Genomic DNA, 16828 nt, shown 5'->3' with positions numbered 1-16828 from the left:
TGCTACTGCCATAGGAACATCTAGAATAATGTTTGAACAGATATCTGGATACTGTAGCATACCCAAATTGAAACATAAAATTATCATTGTAGTTTCTATGTCTGTTTTTTTAAAAAAATAGTTTTCCCATGTTTTCTTTTGCCATCAAGCTGTTGTTTAACATTTCTTGCTGCTGAAGATATGTCTTCTCTGAACACCACATTCCATACCTTCTAACTCTTTATGCTCTATACTGAGAAATCAGAGCGTCTCATTTACTTAAATCATTTTTAAAGAGACTCAGCATAAAAGTGAGAGGGGCCTGCTCTCCAAAGAGAGCAGGGTTTTTAAAGAGAGTAGGTTTTTTAAAGTTTATTTATTGGGGGGGGGCAGATATCTGCTGGTTCACACCCCAAATGACTATAGCATCAAGACTGAACCAGGCTGAAGCCAGGAGCCCAGAACTCAATCTAGGTCTCTCACTTGGGTGGCAAAGACCCAAGTACTTGAGCCATCACTGCTGCCTCCCAGGGTCTGCATTAGTAGGAAGTTGGAATTGGAAATGGAGCTGGGACTCAAATCCATGCACTCTGATATTGGATACAGACACCCCAAGCAGCATTTTAAACATATAATAAACTGTTCAACATTGTTATCTGGTTCATTTAGAAGAAAAACTAGAGGCATTTTGGGGGTTTTTATTTTTTTGGTTGGTTTGTTTGTTTTTTTACTTTTATCTTGTTTAATTGAATTTTTAAAGACTTAATAACTTCCTGGTACATTGAGATCAGGATCAAGATTTATAAAGAGAACTCAGAAGGGAGACATCCACTCCTTGTTCTCAAGGTTAGGTCACTTATTGAAGCCACCTCCGTGATTAGAAACTCAGTCCTCTTTCCACATACATTCTATCTCCTGCTTTGGGAAGCCCCTCAAGGACCCTCACCATTGCTAGAGAACTGGTGCAGCCGACACAGCCACACTGACTTTGGGTCTTAATGTCTTTTGAAGAAAATGTCTGACGGGGATACTGTGCACATCTCAGTCTTCCTTAAAGGATGGCCCAACTTGTACCCAGTACTCATGGACCACACGGCTCTTTCCACAGATGGAGTGATCAACATGAGCATTCCCATCGTACTGCCCGTCTCTGCAGATGATAAGACACGGCTGGAAGGGTGCAGCAAGTTTGTCCTGATGTATGGTGGACGGAAGGTGGCTATCTTACGAGACCCTGAGTTCTACGAACACAGGAAAGAGGAACGCTGTTCCCGTATGTGGGGGACAATGTGTGAAAAACACCCCCATATAAAAGTAAGTTGCAAAACCTTTGGAAGGGCTTTTGTGTTCTGTTTTAACTTAGGATGAAATAATCATTTTTAATTATTTCATGGAGGACTTAGGAAAATTGAGGCTAGATGGAAGGTTCCATTTTTGAGGTAGATTTGCCCTGACAAAGCTTTTTAGAAAGGCACAAAGAAATGTTTTTCCATTTGATGACTTATCTCAGTGACCTCTTAAGTCTCCAGATCCTGTGCTGACCAACATTTCCAGCTAAATAGAATGAGGTACATAGTTAATTCGGACATCATGAACAGAGGACCCAAATCATAGCTGTAGCTACACAGAAAATCAAAGCTAGAGCTTACACCTATACCTCTCTTGAATAAGCACTAGGAAAATAAGTATCCTCACACAGATTGAACTCAACCAACCACTAGACAGAAAACTCAGAGATTATTTCTATGGCCAGGGTGTGGGTCAATGACATCTTTCAGTACACAAAAATCAGGACAGACACCACATTTTCATCAGTGGATATGCTTTTTAATTGAAAATGTTTTCCCCTTTTTATTTATTTGAAAGGTAGGGGGAATGAGAGAGAGAGAGAGAGAGAACTTCTGTCTGCTAGCTCACTTCCCAAATGCATGTAATATCAGGGACTGGGATTGGCCAAAGCTAAGAGCCAGAAATTCAATTCAAGTCTCCCACCAGAGTGGCAGGAACTCAGTTATTTGAACTGTCACCACTGCCCCCACCAGGGTCTGCATTAGCAGGAAGCTGGAGTCAGGAACCAGAGCCAGACATTGAACTCAGGTGCTCTGATGTGGAACCCAGACATTGTAACCACTCGGCTAAACACCTCCCCAGTCAGTGGATATTTTAAAAATTGAAATAAAAATGTGTTCATCACATTAGCCTCCTTTAAGGTCTACCCTGCCTAAATACAAAATAAACTGGAACTCCTTGGACTCCTTCACTACTTTAAAATTTTTTTCATTCACTTGATAGGCAGGGAGATTCAGAGAAAGGGATAGAGAGAGGGCTGTCCTCTGGTGACCACTCCTCAAAATGACTGCTGTGGCCAGCACTAGACTGAGGTCAAAGCCAGAAGCTGGAAACTTAATCCAGATCACCCAGGTGTGTGGCAGGAACCCAGTCAGAGCTCAACATTGAACCCAGGTATTCAGATATGGGACAGGGACAGCTTAGCCACTTGTGCAACGTTGTTATCAGGCCAAATGCCTGCCCTTCCCCTTCACAACTTCTAATTGCTGTTGGTAATGGGATGGGATTAGGGGGAGATACTGTGGAATTGCTGGGGGTGGTTTATTTCCCATAAAGAAAACTGTGAAATTGAATGTCAAGACCATCCAAGATAAAGGCATTAGGGTAGATATGAAAGAAGACATATACTACTAATTTGACTTCTCAAATTCCCCAGTGGGACTTCCTGACGTTTAGCAGATTCACTGGGATCAAGAGCAATTTGAGGACTAAGAGACTGAAAAGTCTTGTGATTAGACAAAGCACATTGTCTTTCTGGGCTTCTGTTCATTTACACAAGGAAAGGCCAGACTCAATATAACTCTAAGGTCTCTTCCAATCCCATGACCCTACAAAAAAGTATGGGTTCCCTCATCTCCTGAATTGTGAAATATTCCAAATAGGAAGGAGCTCTTCACAGCCCCTGTTGCTGGCATCTCGTGGCCTTCTTAACCGGAACACAAGAGGTCAATGGCCAAGCAAAGCAGCTTTTGCACTATTGGACACATCATCAATCCACCCTGAGGATAAGCATCTTTAATTTTCACACACATCCAGATCAAAGCCAACTGAACAGATTTACTCAAAGAGGCTGACACAGCATTTTTGAAATTACTGGACATGGACTGTGAGCTCTTTGAAGAATATTGTATTCTGGGCTTCAATTATGTCTCTGGTCATTTCTTTACTGATCATAATCTTATGGCCTTGAGATCTTATCTTCACCCAGTGACTTAAAGAATAGCGGTCTTTCATTATACCAACTCAGATATTTTTACACTTTGGGTCTACCATCCACGTAGATATGACTAGCACTACACAACAAAAGCTGACAGTGCTCTTAAATGATAGCTTCTTTTCACCTTGTTTTGCAATGTATGTCAGCAGTTGGAGCTCAGAGTTTCCTAGGAGCCAGGGAGAGTGCTGGCGTGACTTGTTGCTTTGACAATATTGTGACCGTGTCCCATTTGGTCATTAGAGGGCTTCTGTAAATGTATCTAGTGAGCTAATGGTGAGAAATGGGCCATGGATAACCAGGGGGAGAAAGCTACTCATCCCACATACAGTATGCTTGGATTGTTGACAGTGCTTTTACCAGACATACCATATGTGAGTTTTATTGGGAAAAGAACTCATTGTGGGTTTCTTTGGGGGCAGCGGGAGTACCCTGAAATTCACAGGAATGCTTTAACAGAAGTTTTTAGAACTCAAGACTGTCCAAAAGTAATTGCTTTCAAAAATAATCCTAGACTGCCTGATCTTTCCTGTGGCTCTGGAAATGATGTCTGTGGAAAATGCTCAGTCACCACGGCTGTGGTCTGCCTCTCCTCTACAGGTCCTCACTGAAGTCACTTCTGGTTCTTCCCCTCAGGGGCTCTCCTTTGAGTCACTAAATATGGATTCATGTGGCAGAATCACAGCTGAAATCTTGAGGAGGAGCAGGTGACACCTGTAGAACAAAATGCTTGGAGGAGCCCTGTTGCCCTCCATCCATGGCTCTCCCATCTTATCCAAACAGTAATTATTTCTCATTAATGCTCTTGTCACGAAACTCAGACACATCATTCCCACTTACAGATGTAGAAATCAAGAAAGTAAACTGTGACTTCCCAATGAAGGACAGGAATAAGACGTCTTATATCCTTATCTCAGCAGTGAAGACAATGTATATGGTCATATAGATCCAGGGAATCATCTGGGAAGCTATGACAACCACCCGGGGACTGCGTGCCACCCTCAGATTCTAATTCAGCTGGGGAGGGATCAGGCTTGATCACTGGTGGTTTTGAAGTTTCTGCTGATTCTATTGTTCTGAGAAGGCTGAGAACCACTGTACCAAATCCTTATTTGGTGCTATTTCCTGTATGGCTTCATCTGGGTACATCCTATAAGCACCTTAGACTCTACCTCTCCTGGGGGCCCTATTTCACTGACAGCTCCACCATCCCAATGGGGGCCTATTGGACATAACATAGAATACCGTCAACATTGTTTTCTTTTACTCTTGTCTTCTGGTCACCAATTCTTGACAATTTTGCTTCCTAGGTTTACTCCTCCTCTGTTTCAGCTTGGCCAGGACATTTCATTTCTTCTGTTTCTTGCTTTACTCCCCCTCTCAACCTTTCTCCCTTCTTTGGCTAAAAAAAAACTCTTCAGCTTTTATTTGGGAACTCCTTTGCAAAAATTATGATCTGTCTTTTAGCCTCTTACCTCCTCCACCCAATATATTCTGTCCTCTGCTCATTGTGGAGCCTTCATTAAATTGTGCACTTACTTTTGCACCTGCTTGTTCAACCAGACATCATTCCTTCTAGCCCTGGCTCCTCAGCACATTTCCTCCACTCCTCCTCCAAGAAGTCAGCCCTGACTACTATGATCCATAAGCATGACTGGCTTCCTAACCACATCTGTGACAGGTGGCTCTGTCACAGGTGACTCAGCTTCAGAAAGACAGCTGTGTGTACTTGAACTCTGCCACTTGTCCTCTGTAAAACTGTCCTCTCTGATCTGAAAATAAGGAGAGTAAATCCACTTGAGCTCCAGGTTCCTTCTAGTTTCAGATCCCATGACTATGATAGACACAGCAGAAATGAAGACATACCCTTCGTTTGTATCACGTCACTTTTTCTTCTTCTCCATTATCTTCTCTGAACCTTGTCGTAATCACCTTACCTTCCTGAGTAAAGCCATTTACAGTTCAGCTGACCTTTATCTGGTGTCTTTCCCTTCTTTCTTCATCCTGACCTTTGTACCATCTCACCCTCTGCTGCAGCCCTCCTTCGAGGTTATACATTCCCTCACCTTCTCCGGACAGCTGGAGTCCCTCTCTCCTTGCTCTCTTTTAGCCAATTCACCACAGCCCAGTTTTCATGCTAGCGTCTGAGCTCATCTTCTCCTCCATCTTGCATTCCTGTTGTCTTTGACTCCAAGCTCAATTCAATAATTCACTAGATTCCCTAAGATATTCCTCATTTTTCTTGGTGTATCCAGTTCTGCAAATGTCCTAGCTGTGGCCCCTCTTCTGCCTTTGGAAGGAGGTGGGCACTAGTAAGCCACTAAGCCCTGGATAATCAAGCAGAACCACTGCACCTCCCTTCCTGATAGCTGGAAATTTCCGGGGATAGTTGGACCACCTGAGAGAGACCTGCATAGTTTCAGCATTGCTCTTCAGATACATTTTTAGGTTGAATAGTGAACAAAGTTGGTTCAGTACTGCCCTCACCATTAGATAGAGCAATACAGTACTAGGTGGACCTCTAGCGTTCAGAATGAGTTACTACACAAACACACACACACACACACACACACACACACCCCGCCCCACAAGGATTTGGGGTCATCATCAAACCACTGTGTCATCTGACTTGAAGCAATGAGGAAAACGTGTATAGATATGGGTGTTTGAAAATATTCTTGTTTAATGATTTTACTGAGTACAGAGTTTAGGAATGGTGTCATAAAAACACAACCAACCCCTTGTACAATTATCCTCTACCTCCGGGTATCTCAACCTCAGCGCCACTGACATTGGGACTGAATAATTCTATGTTGTGGGGGTTGTCTTGGCAATGGAGGCTATTTAGTAGCTTCCCTGGCCCCTGCACACTAGATGCAAATTGCATACCTTCTCCCACTCCAGTTGTGACAATCAAAGAATCACTAGGAGAGGCAAATGGCCCACCATCAAAAACAACCGCTCTAACCCACTCTGCAATGCAGACCATTCATGGTAAACCCCACTTTCTGGCCCTAACAGGAAATGTGAAACAGAGCTTTGCCCTTATTTCTTTGTGTCTTCTTACTAGGTATTTAAATCAAGAGGTTCTTGCCCTGGTTTCTCTCTTCTCTGCTAAGGCAGTTATGGGGTCTGATGAGGGGAAAGGTGATCAGTCAGTTACATAATTAACTGAAGAATAAGACTTCCTGTAGCATTTTTCTCAGTGACTGGGAGAGACTATCTACTTCAAATTCAGATGGGACAGTTAAATTTATAGACAAAACAAAGGTTGTCATGTTGGTTGTTGGTTTTTTTTTTTTTTTTTTTTTTTGTCTTTGTTATTTTGACATTCTTCACACCAGGTCTACCCCTAACATTTTGGGGTTTAGTGCAAGAATATAAATGGAAGATCCTGCAATAGCAGGAAGCTGGAGTCAGGAGCTGAAGCAAGGAGTTGAACCCAGGTTCTGCTGTGTGGGTACTGGATGTGGGTACCCTAACCACTGCCTTAATTGCTAGGCTAAACACCTGCCCCTATATACCATATTTAAAAGTTAAACATCTGAGGCCAGTGTTGTGGTGCAGCAGATTAAGCCTCCGCCTGTGATGCTGGCATCCCATATGTGCACCAGTTCAAGACCTGGCTCTGCTTCCGATCCAGCCCCCTTTTGTGCATGTAGGTTCCAATTTTCTCCACTCCATTTGTTGAATAATCTGTCCTTTCCTTTAGAGTGGTGCTTGCACCCTTGTTGAACAGCATTTGATAAAATGAGGTTTTAGTCTGTGTTTAAGTCCTGGTGTCCATTTGGCTGCATTTTCCTGCTCTTTGGAAATTTATTTTTGTTTTTAAATAGGTTATAAATGAAGGTTCATCTTTATGGAAATTCTCAAGAAATTGTGTTTGATAATAACCAACTGGTAGAGAGCTTGTCTGATTTTCCCTCCAGGCCCTCCAATTTGAACTATTGAAAATAGTCTAAGACACACCGGACTGTACTAGGAATTTGCTAGCAGTGGTTTTCAATCACAAAACCCTCAGAGTCTCCACAACCCTCTCCAGAAAATCTCTAAGCTCAAAACTATGTTCATTTTACTAAGTCATTATTCGCTTTTTGTTTTGTTGACATTTGCACTGCTGGTCCAAAAGCAGTGGTGAATAAACTGCTGGCACCTTGGACTTGAGACAGTGGACTGACTGCACTTGTAGTCATTGTTCTTTATCACCATGCACCTGCAGTAAAATCAAGGCCGGTTTTACTTAATAATTTTCTTCATGGAGCTGTAAAAATGACTATTACATCTTGACCCTTGTATTTTTAATAAGCCTAAGCCTATGTTTTTTAATACTGCAACAAAAGGAAAAATGTGTATTAAAGTACTTCTGCTGCATGCATCAAGGCTAATAGTTGTCTCAAAGGAAAGTACTTGAATGATCATCTGAGCTGAGCAAGACTAGTCACCTTTTCCCCCCACAAAATACCATTTTTCCTTGAAAGAATGAGTGACAAACTGTTTATTTTGATTTGGGTCTTTGGCAGACATTTTTCAAAACAAATGAAGTGAACCTATCATTTCAAGGAAAACAGCTGAGAGTAGTAGTTGTCAATGATAAACTTTGAGGTTTAAAGCAAAGAAATTCTGGAAAATTTTAAATCACTACTGAGCTTCGTTGGTTGTTTCCCAATATCTAGAAAATGTTCTGATGAGACTAGTAGTGACATTAAAAACTGTGTTTTTTAAAAATTAATTTTTTATTCAAATCCTTTTCCAACTTCCTACTTCTAGTTGTTCTTTCTTTACATACTTGAGCCCAAACAACATATTACTCAGGTTAAATGCAGATCTGAAACTCTAGCTCTCTTCTATTAAGTCAGACATTAAAGGATTTGCAAATATGTAAATCAATGCCATACCTCCTATTTTGGGTGTAGGGGGGATGGGAATAGCTTTTTTTTTTTTAACTGAAAGTTACACATTTTAATATATAATAGGTTTATCAATGTTAATTTTAACTGAATTAATAGTTTTTAATTTCTAATATAAAATAATATATAACACCCACATGAACAAACTGCTCTTGGAAGGGCAGTGTTTACAATAACTTTTAAGAGTATAAAGAGGGGAAGAGACCAAAGAGTTCAAGAAATATTGAACCAGAAATGCTGTTACTCATGGTTGGTTTGGAGGAAGGATTCATATAAAATAGAAATCACTATGAATCATTGACAACTTCAATGATGTTCTTTCTAGATGGTGATGGAAAGTGGGGATTGGCTGGTTGGTGGGGACCTTCAGGTACTGGAGAGAATACGGTGGAATGATGGGCTGGACCAATACCGCCTGACGCCTCTGGAGCTCAAACAGAAATGTAAAGAGATGAATGCTGGTATGTAGGCTGGCTCTGGCTCATTTGTTAATTCTCCTCAGCACCCTCTGGTGAAAGAAGACATCAGAAATCAGCATTTTTACAGTGTAATAAAACTGAAAAGGCTGGCGCCGTGGCTCACTTGGCTAATCCTCCCCCTGTGGTGCTGGTGCCCCAGGTTCTAGTCCTGGTTGGGGCGCCAGTTCTGTCCCTATTGCTCCTCTTCCAATCCAGCTCTCTGCTGTGGCCCGAGAAGGCAGTGGAGGATGGCCCAGGTACTTGGGCCCTGCACCCACATGGGAGACCAGGAGGCAACACCGGACTGGTGCAGCACACCGGCTGTAGCAGCCATTTGGGGGGTGAACCAACGGAAAAGGAAGACCTTTCTTTCTGTCTCTTTCTCTCACTGTCTAACTCTGCCTGTCAAAAAAACAAACAAACAAAACTGAAAATATCTTCATGCTGATCCAATACAGAAACAGTGTTTTTTTTTTTTTTAAGTTGTACCACATTCATATGCCACAGTTAAAAACACACCAACTCAGAAAGGTATCTACAAGCATATAAAGCAAAAAAGCAAAGTGAAGAACAGTATGTATAGCATAATCACATTTTGAAAAACAAATAAAATGTAACAATAATTTTTTTAAAAAAGATTTATTTATTTGAGAAGCAGAGTTAGAGAGAGAGGGAATCAGAGAGGAAGGTCTTCCATCCACTGGTTCACTCCTCAAATGGCTGCAATGGCCAGAACTGGGCTGATCCAAAGCCAGAGGCCAGGAGCTTCTTCCGGGTCTCTGGGTGGGTACAGGGGTCCAAGCACTTGGACCATCTTCCACCACTTTCCCAAGCCATCAGCAGGGATCTGGATTGGAAGTAGAGCAACCAGGTCTTGAGCCAGTGCCCTATGGGATGCCGGTGCCACAGGCAGAGGCTTAACCTACTATGCCAAAGCATCGGCTCCCCGGTAATAGGTTTTAAAATTCTAACCTACTTCTGTGTATAGAAGCACCAAAGTCTCAGGCAGCACATACACTTCTTGGGAGTTGGATGAAGGTAAGATTTTCACTCTATACATTTTTAAAAAGATAAAAAGTAATGATAGGATTCTCAGTATTCTTTTTTATAATCTATTTTGGTTTATTTCTCAGTATTTCCCAAATTTCCCATAATGGATATATATCAATGATGTTTCATAACCAGAAAAAAAAATAAGGTTCTTGTGAGTCTATCATTAAGTGGAATAATTTTGAAGATTTCTTTAAAGTTAAATGCTTTTTATATCTGTAGATTGTTTTCCTTTGCATAGATCACAACAAACATGATTACTCATCCCCCTGCAGAAGTGAGACAGGAGCAGGGTACAAGAGGACTGATTAATGATAGCCCTGCCTGAGCCCTGGTTTGCAGAAAAGGCTTCACCAACAAATGTTTGCATTCCCCAGTCAAGTTCGTGCTCTACTGTCTTTGCATCCTTTCCCTTTCTGAGCAATCTGATATTGGTTAGTGCTCTTGGACTAAGACTCATAAAAACTCATGTTCATTTTCCAGCTGATTATCAAGAACAACTAGATTTAATGACTGTATGAAACATTAAACATAGCTGTACCTTCTTATGGACAAGTACCCAGCATTTCTTTGACCTTGGCTTTCCTGCTTTTGTTTCCCAGATGCTGTGTTTGCATTCCAGTTGCGCAATCCTGTCCACAACGGGCATGCTCTGTTGATGCAGGACACTCGCCGTCGGCTCCTGGAGAGAGGCTACAAGCACCCGGTGCTCCTGTTGCATCCTCTGGGTGGCTGGACCAAGGATGATGATGTGCCACTGGACTGGCGGATGAAGCAGCACTCAGCTGTGCTCGAGGAGGAGGTCCTGGATCCCAAGTCAACCATTGTTGCCATCTTTCCATCTCCCATGCTGTATGCTGGTCCCACAGAGGTAAGAAACCCCCAAAGCCGGGCTATAGGACTTTACAGGGAATTGTAAATGAATCTCCGGGTTCCTTTCTTCCTCATGAGCAGATTCTAGGATCTTCTAGATGCTGTTCTGTATCCAACTTAATACTGTCAGCATTTAGTATTTGTAAAAATGCTTGAAACATCAGATCAAACCTCTATCCACTGCTTTTAAGAACAGTTGATGTGTGAATGAGGTAGATAATGACGCTTAACTGGACCACTACCCTAGCATTCCATTTCATTAGTCCCAGTTACTCTAAGTGATTCACCATGCTCCGTGAGCTACTTCAGAAGGGATAGGATGCCTTAAACAGATAAATTTCTCCCTTTCATCATAATATAGTGAGCTTATCAGAGATTTCCTTCATGCCCCTGTACCACCAGTGTAGTGGATTTGAGTGAGTCTAGTAGAAGTAATGATGAATTGAAAGGGTCTCAACCCTGTGGAATGCCATACATGGAGTTTAATGAATTAATTCTCTTCCATCAGAGCAAAAACTCTCCTCTCCATCCATTGTATTTCTGTCTGAATTTTAAAAGGCAAATGTTGGCTGGTGCCGCGGCTCACTAGGCTGATCCTCCGCCTAGCGGTGCCGGCACACCGGGTTCTAGTCCCGGTCGGGGCGCCGGATTCTTTCCTGGTTGCCCCTCTTCCAGGCCAGCTCTCTGCTGTGGCCAGGGAGTGCAGTGGAGGATGGCCCAAGTGCTTGGGCCCTGCACCCCATGGGAGACCAGGAGAAGCACCTGGCTCCTGCCATCGGATCAGCGCAGTGCGCCGGCCGCAGCGCGCCAACTGCAGCGGCCATTGGAGGGTGAACCAACGGCAAAGGAAGACCTTTCTCTCTGTCTCTCTCTCTCACTGTCCACTCTGCCTGTCAAAAAAAAATAATAATAAAAATAATTTTTAAAAAAAGGCAAATGTTGTATTGAACTGGAATCAGTGTCTGAATGTGACTGGCAATTTGCTCATTATTGGTGATCAGATATTCCTATTTGCAGTTTATAATTTCTTTTATCTGAATAAGGGAAAAATTCACATTATTCTGTAGAATAATAAGATCTGAGTGTTCCCGAGCTGCTAGTCTGGAGAAGGGATGAAGAATAGAACCTGGAGCTCTACGAGGGAGGATTTGTATCTTTGAAAGCTCTTGGCCTATCCAACATTAGCAAGCCTGAAGAAGTGAGCAGGGAGCCTTAGAACCTCACTGACTTCCTTGTTACTCTTACCAGACACCCATCACTGAATTACTTTCAAAGCAGAATAAAGCTTGTCCTTTATGTGATATTTCCTAGGTCCAGTGGCACTGCAGGTCCAGGATGATTGCAGGGGCCAACTTCTACATTGTGGGCAGGGACCCAGCAGGAATGCCCCACCCAGAGACCAAGAGAGACCTGTATGAACCCACTCATGGGGGCAAGGTGTTAAGCATGGCCCCTGGCCTCACCTCTGTGGAAATCATTCCATTCCGAGTGGCTGCCTACAACAAAGCCAAAAAAGCCATGGACTTCTATGATCCAGCAAGGTATGTTTTCGGAGGACGATTCTAGAACCAATGTCTGTACAACTAGAACGATGAGGCAAAAATCTAGAAAAATCCAAAGCACTTCCATATGCCCCTAACTGGAATGAGAATCCCTTCAATGTCAAAACATACTCTTACACAGTTTATAACCTTAAAGTCTTTTGCACAAATCAGGTAGTCTAAAAATACTTCTCTTTCAACATGCAAGCTTGAGCATGCACCAAGTACCTGACACATTAAGTGAAGAAGAACTGTAGAAAAAAGAATTAAGCAAGTCTTTTCAGTGCATTCAATCCTGTACTGGGAGTCTCAGAAGTAGGCTGAGAAATAGAATTCTGAGTCTCTGGCCTCAAGACACTATCCATGAACAGAGTAGGTACACAGTAAATAAAAGTAGGTAACCACCAACAAAAGAAAAAAATGTCTAATAACCCATAAACTGTTCTAGGAACCTTTAAGGCAGATGTTATTCATGTACACTGAGTTTTCTGTTGCTATCCTGTGACAGGCACAACGAGTTTGACTTCATCTCAGGAACTCGTATGAGAAAGCTCGCCAGGGAAGGAGAAAATCCCCCAGATGGCTTCATGGCCCCCAAAGCGTGGAAAGTCCTGACAGATTACTACAGGTCCCTGGAGAAGAACAACTGAGCGCTCTCTGGCTCCAGAGTTTCTTTCTGAAGTGCCTTTTTGATTATCTTTTCTATTTTGTGATTAGATGCTTTATATACAGATGCTTCTCAGTGTGACTGATTTTAAAGTTTATATTTTAAATGAGGTAAAAATCGTGTCTATAAAGACAACTCAAAAATATATGTTAAAGTCAAACTGAAGACTGAATCTTAGCCGGTGAAAGCAATATTGTTAATACATTTCAGAATGGAACTAGCCATATTCCCTACTGCACTGAGAAAGTAGGGCCCAGATTGCTTAAAAAAAAAAAAAAAAAAAAAGCAACTTTTGATCATGTGTCATTTACTTGCCAAAAAGTTAAGCATATTTGCCAGCTTAAGTCTTGCAAACCTGCACTGTCTGAATGTCAGCAATAAAGTCAAATGGGCAGCTTCTCTACGACTGACACCCCCACCTCCCTGCAAAAAAATCATTACTCACCTTAAATGAGATGAGGCTCAAGTGGGTATCTTGTTTATATTTTACCTCATGCCTGTGTACAGCCTTACTGCCCATTATCTGTGTTGGAGACCTGACCAGAGAAACCAAACTTGTGATAATGTGAATTTAATCGTAGTGACTTATGAGTAACAACTCCAGTTAAATGGTGACTTTTAATAGTGTGGCATGTTACCATGGAAGGATTTGCACACAAGGGTCATATAGTCTTGGTAATGTTGTGGAAGGTTACTTTTCTTCATCTTTGCTGTGGTCATTGTGTTCTACAAGACAGGCTGGGCCTGTCTGACTGTACAGCATCAGCAATAAACCAAAAATAATTCACACTACCAAACTAGCAAGGTGCTAGAACTGGAGAGACAGCAGTAAATGTTGAACACAAACCTTTCATCTTACAGAGGAACACAGCTGCAGAACACTGTAATAAAATGCAAGGTTGGCATTATTAGCAGGTACTGGTGGTGCTAAATGAGCACCCAGCCCACCTGACTCCCAGTCTGGTTGTCTGTCTACCCTGGACAATACAGGAGCCAAGTCTGATTTCCCCTCAGGTGCTTCACAAAGCTTTTTGAACAGAGGATGTGTCCAAAGCAGCATTCTTGGGTATCAAAAAGTCCAGAATGTTCTAAACTCCCCTAAGTTTATTGCAGTTGGGAAAAAAAAAGTCTCTACACTTCTCCAAAGACACAAGCTGTTTGAGATACCCTCTGATGGCTTTATTTCCTGAGAGGCAATCTTTTGTACTATAATTCATTGCTGGCTAGGCATTATGAAGACACAGCACCTTTTATACATAGATCTCTCTGGAAGAGACCTAAACAGGAAAGACAAAACTGTGATTTTTTTCATATCCTCAATGTTTTTAAGCTATTCTTAGATGAAAAATCTTTTGAGAATTAATTACTTTCAATGGCTACAGCAAAGTTTGTCTTTAATAGTATAGTACCTATGTTCATTAACTCATAGGTACTCATTACTGCCTTTTTAAAAGACAGCATATTTATTGAAACATGAGACAGGTTGTAGTGCCTTAACCAAATGTATTTTGTGATTTTTTAAAAAAAAAATCTATTTAAAACTGCTCTGCTGCTCTGGTACCCCACTTAATGCAAATGACTGTTTCTATGTACAACCTATGCTTGTTCTTATTTTAATAAATTTCTCAAAACAAAGGCTGAGTCTCATGTCCCTAAACTGGGTATGATTGCCCACATGATTGCTGAGGGCCTTATGGTTTTATCTAATCAGAGACAGACAGTAGCAGCAACTCTAAGGCCATAGTTAAAAAACCGTTAGCCCTTGTTTGTGTTTCCAAATTGCTCTCTAGATGTCAAGGACACATGGTCTCAGGCAAGCACTGACAGTGTTATTTTCATAGGTGACTGGGTTGCTCAGGGACCTCAGCAGAACTCCTTGCAGGACTGGACATCCTGCCCACCTCCATTTCAAGAGATCAAACTATTACGCAATGCCTCCCTTTTTCTCCAAGGAATAGATCTTGTTCTTGGAAGGTGTCTCCAAGGAGGTTCATCAGCAGAGCTGGAAGCAGCTGAATTTTTTTCTCATCATCTTAACACTTCCATTAACCTCAGCAGCTGGTACTTTTGTATGCAGAAAGAAATGATACCTGTTTCCACAAGTACTGTTAGGCCTGGCAGCTTTTTTTCCCTCCTTGAGTTCCTGATTCACTTCTGCCTTGAAGGCTTCACGTAGCTTTTTGCTACCAATTCTTCCAACAATAAAACTGGCCTAAGAGCAACTCAAAGCTACCTTTTGTAGTTTACTTCTCTAGATCTTACTTGGTGGCTCCTAGTACTAGGTAGGAGAAAGTAAGACAGGCCATGTAAATACATTGTGTATAAATACATGAATATGTAGGTGGTGCTGAGGGAGCATGTCAAAGTATTTAGGGTGGGGAGAAAAAGATCCTGGACAGGCACACCTGGCAGACCTTAATACATCAACACTTTCATTAGGCTACATCCATCCCATCTCCCCTGCAAAGAAGAAACAAATCTAAGTTACATAAGAATAATAAGTTCATTCTTTTCTGCTCAGTTTCCTCTTTTCTATTAGGTGTCTTTTAAGTCTAGCACTGATCTTCAACATAACTCTCCCTATAGGCAGGAAATCAAGGAATTAGAAGGGCACCAGATCAGTCTATTCTTGTCTAAAAGTTTGCTAGAACAATAGTGAAGCTTCTGCTGTGAGATTTTTAAGTGATACAGTTTTCCATTATCTATGAATGTGCACAAAATACCGAGAACTGAATATATTCACATAGGACACATTCAGTTCTTTGGTGAATATTAACTATTACTGGGCCACTCTTAGTTTACACTTACATAGTATACATTTACCAAATGATGAGACATGTAAGCATTTCACAATACACACTCCAAAGGACTGCCACTTTTTTTTTTTTTTGCTTATACTGTAGCTTTATTGAACTTATTAAAAATCAATGGCTCAATGGCTAGAGTTTGGACATTTTGGTCTGAAAGAAGAAAAATCTAGACAAAATAATACTGTTCTATGAGGCTAGCACAGAACAGTGGATGCAAGAAAATCTTTGGGAACTGATTTCTGGAAAGAATGAAACCCTTTGAAGGTAAGCAGCGCCTTGGCAGTTTTTTTCTCCTGGAAGTGGACTCCTGGATCTGGCCTAGATGAAGATACTTTACAAGGATAATTCAGCCACGATGAGGACAAAGATGTACTGCTGAGATAGACTGAAATCTGGAAATATCATCTGCCAGAGCAACCTGCTCTAGGCTAGAAGATCCCCCTTCCCTGGATTTCCCAAAGAAAATGGGGGATGCCAGCGCCATGGCTCATTTGGCTAATCCTCCTTCTGCGGCGCCGGCACACCGGGTTCTAGTCCCAGTTGCTCCTGTTCCAGTCCAGCTCTCTGCTGTGGCCTGGGAGGGCAGTGGAGGATGGCCCAAGCGCTTGGGGCCCTGCACCCGCATGGGAGACCGGGAGGAAGTACCCGGCTCCTGGCTTCGGATTGGTGCAGCGCCGGCCGTGGCGGCCATTATGGGAGTGAACCAACGGAAGGAAGACCTTTCTCTCTGTCTCTCACTGTCTATAACTCTCTCTCTCTCTCTCACTCTGCCTGGCAGAAAAAAAAAAAAATGGGGGATGAGGGACTGTAACTTCCGCGCTTTCTCAGAGTGACTGAATTCTAGAACTGTCACAATTTAGTAAGTAGAAGCATAAACATCTGAGCCTGTGACCTAAACCCTTTCCAGCTCAAATACCAAGATCAAAAGGCTAACGTAGGGGGTGGACAGGGGTTTGGCTAAACCCAGGCAATTCCATTTAATTAAAGCAATGACACAAACCCAGTTCAGACTCTGGCAGGAAGAGGAATGATCAGCCCTTCACCTATCAAGGGAAAGGGCTGGCACTCCCTGGAAATAAACAAAAATCACTACTGTTATCTACAGCTTCATGTGACCAACTAGACATTTGTCATTTTTGTTTGTCCAGTTCCTTTCCCCACAGTACAATTTCTTATGAAGGATTACCTCCTTTTGCAGTTAGTCTTGCTGAATTGGTAAATCCAAACACTTGCTCTTAAATAAGCCAAAGGAATTCTTGG

At 42.1% G+C, this 16828-nt stretch overlaps 1 protein-coding gene across 1 annotated transcript in view; it reads left to right on the top strand.

Annotated features, from left to right (window-relative positions):
* PAPSS2 (3'-phosphoadenosine 5'-phosphosulfate synthase 2) overlaps positions 1–12741 on the top strand; it is a gene marked incomplete at its 5' end in the record, with an annotated part of 31764 nt that extends 19023 nt beyond the window's left edge. Inside the window, 5 exon segments of the mRNA NM_001082173.1 lie at positions 1088–1293; positions 8495–8630; positions 10280–10548; positions 11862–12091; positions 12600–12741. Coding sequence (NP_001075642.1) covers positions 1088–1293; positions 8495–8630; positions 10280–10548; positions 11862–12091; positions 12600–12741 — 983 coding nt within the window.
* Between the last annotated feature and the right edge of the window lie 4087 nt (positions 12742–16828).

This window comes from Oryctolagus cuniculus, chromosome 15 (genome assembly GCF_964237555.1).
Source record: "Oryctolagus cuniculus chromosome 15, mOryCun1.1, whole genome shotgun sequence".
In the NCBI taxonomy this organism is placed as follows: domain Eukaryota; kingdom Metazoa; phylum Chordata; class Mammalia; order Lagomorpha; family Leporidae; genus Oryctolagus; species Oryctolagus cuniculus.
The sequence above is the reverse complement of the archived record's forward strand: the minus strand, read 5'-3'. Positions and strand labels throughout refer to the sequence as shown.